Source organism: Helianthus annuus, chromosome 3 (genome assembly GCF_002127325.2).
Source record: "Helianthus annuus cultivar XRQ/B chromosome 3, HanXRQr2.0-SUNRISE, whole genome shotgun sequence".
Taxonomy (NCBI): Eukaryota; Viridiplantae; Streptophyta; class Magnoliopsida; order Asterales; family Asteraceae; genus Helianthus; species Helianthus annuus.
Genome location: NC_035435.2, coordinates 5,214,639 through 5,220,511, shown reverse-complemented (window position 1 = coordinate 5,220,511; position 5,873 = coordinate 5,214,639). Strand labels below are relative to the sequence as shown.

Below are 5,873 nucleotides of genomic sequence, written 5' to 3'. Positions count from 1 at the left end.
TCAAGCTCTGCCACTAGTCACCACCACCATCATTGCCGACTCCACCACTGTCACACCACTACCAATTCCACATGTCACCATTAGTTGCCATTAGGGGTGGCAACAAAAACTCATCCATGACATTTTGGGTTATTTTAGGCCCTTTTAAAAAAGGAAATAAGTCTGAATAGGCTGGGGAAATATTCAAGATGGGTTAGGATGGGTTTTAAAATATCCATCTAAGTTTTAACCCAAACTCACCCTAACCCATACCCATTCTAACCCATTACCCAAATCTGCCAAACCCACCCATTTTGCCACCCCTAGTTGCCATAAATAAATATAGCATGTGAACCTATGTTGATGCCTTTTTTTTCTAAACTAATTTCAAACAGAGTCCATTTTGGTCGGAACCAGTTTTAACCCGAACTAAATTATTTATTAAAAAAAAAGGGTCCGTTCCATACTCATTTTTCTCAGCCTCCGTTTAGATCCGTCACCTAACCCGCAAAACTTGGTTTGCCATTCTTTAAGTTCAAGTAACAAAATTACCCAAGCTATTAACAACCATAATAATATATGTACACAAAGATGATGAGTAATGACATTACAATAATTTGTTGAAGTTGCGTAAATAATAACAACAATAATATTCAGCGAATTTTAGCAGCATTCCTTTTAAGGCCATTGGAGACGGTGGATGCCGGAGTGATTGCCTTTCTAATCTTGACGACGTTCCAAGCAGTGCCCGCGACGTGCCCAGCAGTTGCAAGCACGTCGCCGGTTGCTTCTCCCGCACTTTCACCAAACCTGTTTTGAACATATAGTAAATACACAACAATGATGAAAACTATTGGTACAAATTGTTTTTCTATTTTTTAATAAATAAAAAGAAACAGTTACAAATACGTTTTAATTAGGGGTGTAAACGAGCTTGAGTTTAGCTTGCTTAACTTACGATAGCTCGGCACTTACGTAATTTCTCATTATTATTTGTTAATTAGTTAGTAGTTTTGTTTGTATGTTTATAATTATTCTTTTGTATATATAGTTACAGCTTTTGTATATAGCATGAAGCTTAAATATTATTTAGTTATTTTATATTGAGTTGTATGGTGTTATTTTATAGTTACTTTTTCAGATAATTATTCGGATATCCAAATATCCAATTTTTATTTTATTTTTTTTATTTATTTTAAATTGGATATCCAAATATAACTTTTCAGATATCCAAATATATTTTTGGAAATCTTCGGATAATTTGGATATTCGATTGTTTTTTAAATCACTATCCGAATCTGAAAAAATCAGATATCCGAAATTGCAGGAATTTTCGGATAATTCGGATTCGGATAGTTTGATCAGATTTTCGGATTCGGATACTTTTGAACACCCTGTGTATTAATAATTATTGAGTAAATATATATTTAATATATCTGAAAAAAATGTAAGAATAATATGCCTGTTTAGGTTCTCAGGCTCCGTAACTGAAGCTTGGGCTCGTTCGAGCTTGTTTAAACTCTGCTCAGTTTGAGTTTTCTATCAGTCAATCTCGAGTAACTCACAAACAGGTAGACTCGTTTACAACCCTATATGTGGTTTACCTTTCGCTGACCATCCTAGTTGCAGCACCAGATGTGGCAGATAAGGCTTGCTTTTGAGCAGCTTCAGCTGCATCCATCACTGTATCTGAAATTCATCAAGAAACTTTAAGTTTCATCGTTCAAATTTCTCTATATCTAGTTTCAAGTGTGACGATGATTTTAACCCGTTAACATGAACACGAGTCAACTCGTGTCTCGTTTTATCAATAAAATGGTGCAACTACAATACTAGGATAAAAATTAAAGAAACGGTTTTATAGAGTTAAACATTACTAACTTAAGGTATAAGTGTTTGAAAGAAAAAAAAAACAAATGGAAATAAGCAAAGGTTGGGGTTTGGCCCAAGCCGGCCCAACTCATATGGGCTTGTTTTAAAAGCTTTAGTTTATACAGTTTGACCTGAACTCGTTAATAACCGGTACACCAATAACCGGTTAGGAGTTAAAAAATAACCGGCAGTTATGTAACTGGTTATAAACATTAAGGAGAGTAACTGGATTTTTTTAACTAGTTTTTAACTGATGTACCGGTTAACTCAAAAAAAAAAAAAAAAAAAAAAAAAAAAAAAAAAAACCGAAAAAAATAGAAATAACCGGTTAAAGTGAATAACTGAACCAGTTAAAATAGTAACACTTTGAAAATAATTTTTTATTTTCACCTATAGGAGTTCCATACAGATAACAAATGGATAGGTTGGGTAAAATATTTTTACAAATTTTTATTACTAAAATATTATATATTACCGTAATTGTTTAAATACGCCTCATTTCATCATTTTCATTTTTATCTAATATTTTATTATATGAAATTAAAATTGTATGACCTAACGGCCAATAAAAGAAACTAGTGCTTTAGAAAACAGACTTTTACCAACAAATAAAAGTACTTACTAACTGCATCAAGAGAAGCTAGAAGGACCTCCCCTGGAACCATGCTAAAAAAGGTCTTTCCGGCTTGTGACCGAACCACTGGACCCATGACCGACCCGGTTGCTATCCCGACACCATTCAGCATCGCTTTACTCATGCTTTCGGTCATCTTCGAGAGCTTTCTTACACTAGATATACACGCGCACGTTTAGTGACCACTGACCAAATAGAATACCAATCTACAAAAAATAAAATAAAAATAATAATACAAGGTTTATTGCACCTTTTTAAACTTTTATTTATCCCATTTTCCTTTCTTGAACCATTGATTTTGTTGCTTTCATTAGAAGTAGTTCTTGAGATGCCATTCTTTTCCTCCATTGCTTGGTTTAAGATCATATTACCTCCCTTTTGCACCTGTTTTGGATCCATTTAATGATATTTGTCATAACAAGCATAGCGTATAACTATTAATGAGTCGCGTAACCAGGATTTTTTTTATCAATCAAGAGTATACACAACAAGAAAATTGTCAATTAGTGTATAGGGACGGGACTGAGCCAGATACAGGATGAGTTTTGGTAATTCCAACCTATGTTGTCAAAAGTGCGACGTGCGGCGCCTAGGCGCAGTGAGGCGAGGCTATAGCGCCCGGTGGTAGCTTAGGCGCAAATCTGGGCTTTTTTTGCTAAAAACGATGCTCAAGCGAGCGCCCGGAACCAGGCGCAGTGAGAGAAAAACGTGGGCTTAATTCTGTCAGGCGCTCCTTTCTTTTTTATGCTATTTTTTAAAGCTTTTTACAAGCTTTTTGTAAACCATTGTTTCAACTGACTTCAAAAGTCAACCTTTTAACCATTGGATAAAGATGTGTCTCCTTGTCCTTTTTAATCTAATCAGCCACCACCAGACCACACTCATCTTTTTAAAAAATAAAGATCCAAGTTAATTTTACATGCTACAATTCATTCATTACGTAAAAAGACAAAAAATAAAGCAAAATAAGTTGTTGTGTATATAAAACCTCATTCAAACGAAATACAGTTTACTTACTGTGTGTATGAAAAGTAATCTAAAATGTGGAATTACTTGCATTGCTACGTTGCTACAGGATTTGATGAGCTCGGTACCAACCGGTACCGAAAATACCGTTACCGAATTCCCCAAAAGTGGGTACCGGTACCGAATATACCTGGTACGATACGACTTGATACGGTCGGTACTGGTACGGCACCGGTATTTGAGGGTAAAACCCGATGAATATCGGTGCCGAACGGATACCGAAAATACACTCAATTTGATAAATTTGATACCGGTACCGGTACCCGATACTATTCATTCATTTCTATTTTTATTAGTGTTCATTCACTTTTTTTTTAATATTTATATATTTATGTTACTGTTCATTTACTTGTATTTTTAATATATAGGCCAATTAAAACATCAAAATTAAATGGCTTTTATAATAGTTTATTTATATGTGGAATTGTGTTAATTTTCAAAGCATAATATATCTTTTAATTTTTTTCCTCCGTAAGCGCCTTTCTTAAAAGAAGTCCTCGCTTTTTTTGCGCCTAGGCTCCAGGCAAGGCCTATGCACATCGCTTGCGCCTTGCGTCTTTGACAACATAGATTCCAACCTGATTACTTGAAATTGTCACATACCTGTTTATCGGCATCAAAATCGAATATATTAATATATTATACAATCTTAAAAGTTTAATGATTTTGTATATTGAAGTTATTAGGAACTTGAAATTATTAAATATATAGAAATTTTAGAGGTATGGTTCGTTAATTAATATTTGAAATCGGTTTAATAGCGGGTTTTGGGTATTTTAGCCACGTAAAATCTTAAAAATTCATACCTATCAAGTAAATGTGAAAAAAAATAGAGTTAATTGTCTGGATAGTCTCTATGGTTTGTCGTTTTTCACATTTACTCTCCAACTTTTCAAAATAGCATGTTTGGTCCCTGTAGTTTGCTTACTTGTTACTCCTGTCTTATGCCCATGAGAAATGTTATGTATTGGGTTTTACCCATCGGGTTGTCATGCCTATTTAGTGACACAAAGAACTTGTCACTAAAAGTATATCATTATTCACAAAGTGTACTATCTTTTATCCACACAAAAAAAAGTGTAAAAACCTATATGTATATACATATAGTTTTCTTTTTTTACCTTTTTAGACACCTCTTAACCTAAAACTTTAATCTTTTACCCACACTTTTTTTTTAAAATGTCCCTATATATGACATTTTTCATCACATCCACCTTTTCTGTTTTACTAAATGTCACTAGCCTATATTATTAGTATATAACATCTTAGTGTATAAATACCTAACCATGAATCCATGATGTGGCGATATCGATAAATAAGTGTTTACATCCCAACCTGAACTGACCCGGCCCGTTTTGATTCATACTTGGGAGTTGACACTTTTTCGCATGAACCCATTTACCGCTTACGCCATGTATTTAACGAAGAAAATCAATTCGAAAACGAACCTTGTTGGTATAAGCATTACTACATATAAATATCCCTTTAACAATCTGGCCAGTTCCTTCAGCAATAGCCTTTGCAATAACATTATTATAAGCATCAATCTTTGGAGCAAATTCCTTCCAATCAAGATCCGTTTTTCTTGATGACGATGATGAAGTCGAAAAACACGAATGTTCTTTCAAGAACTTATCCAACAACTTGAAATCCCCATGACCCGTATCAGAAAACGTGACACCATAATTTAACGGGTGTTCATCTTTAACCACTTTCAAAGAGAACAGGTAGTGAAGACGATCAAGCTTCACTACTGGTTCATCTTTGGTTAAAGGCCATTGAAGATCGTCGTTAATTTTGATTATGGTTGCTAGTAAAACATCATCATCGGATAACTGAATGATTTTGAAGTCCCCCGTGGCGAGGTCTATGGCTTCTCCTTCATCCACTAGATGGACTTTGCAATGAGGGATTGATAGCACAGTTTCATGTTTGGCGGTTTTTGGTTGTGGGTAGTTATTGGTTGTCGTTGGTAGAGGCATTGGTCGTGGTGGTGATCGGGTTGGGGAGAGTGTTTTTGGTTTCCTGGCTCCACAACAACTCATTTTGTTGTGTCTTTTGGTTGTGGTCCTAATGGTGGTGTTGAACTAGAATGTAATAGTAAGATGGGGAAGGGTAAAAGGGTAATTTTGACAAGAGAGGGAATTATGGCTTTAATTGATGCTTTTTGAGTTTTTGTCAATGAAACTTTACCTTATTCTTAACTTTGGCATATTTAGCTTTCGGTGGACGGAAGATGAGTTTAAAAAAGGCTATTTTCATCCATTAAATGACAGTTTATTACATTAGTATAAATCTTTTTTTACGGCAAATTTGGATCCCTAACAGTGCAGGTAGGACACAGAAAGTAAGACTGTAGATC

At 34.7% G+C, this 5,873-nt stretch overlaps 1 protein-coding gene across 1 annotated transcript; it reads right to left on the bottom strand.

The window, feature by feature from the left end:
• Positions 1 to 519: 519 nt before the first annotated feature.
• LOC110928531 (senescence/dehydration-associated protein At4g35985, chloroplastic) lies at positions 520 to 5,598 on the bottom strand. Its single transcript, XM_022171543.2, has 5 exons — positions 4,960 to 5,598; positions 2,736 to 2,869; positions 2,474 to 2,640; positions 1,584 to 1,668; positions 520 to 789 (listed from the first exon to the last, which is right to left on the bottom strand). Exons 1-5 carry the CDS (start codon positions 5,554 to 5,556, stop codon positions 633 to 635), a joined length of 1,140 nt encoding a protein of 379 aa, XP_022027235.1. The 5' UTR covers positions 5,557 to 5,598; the 3' UTR covers positions 520 to 632.
• Positions 5,599 to 5,873: the final 275 nt, after the last annotated feature.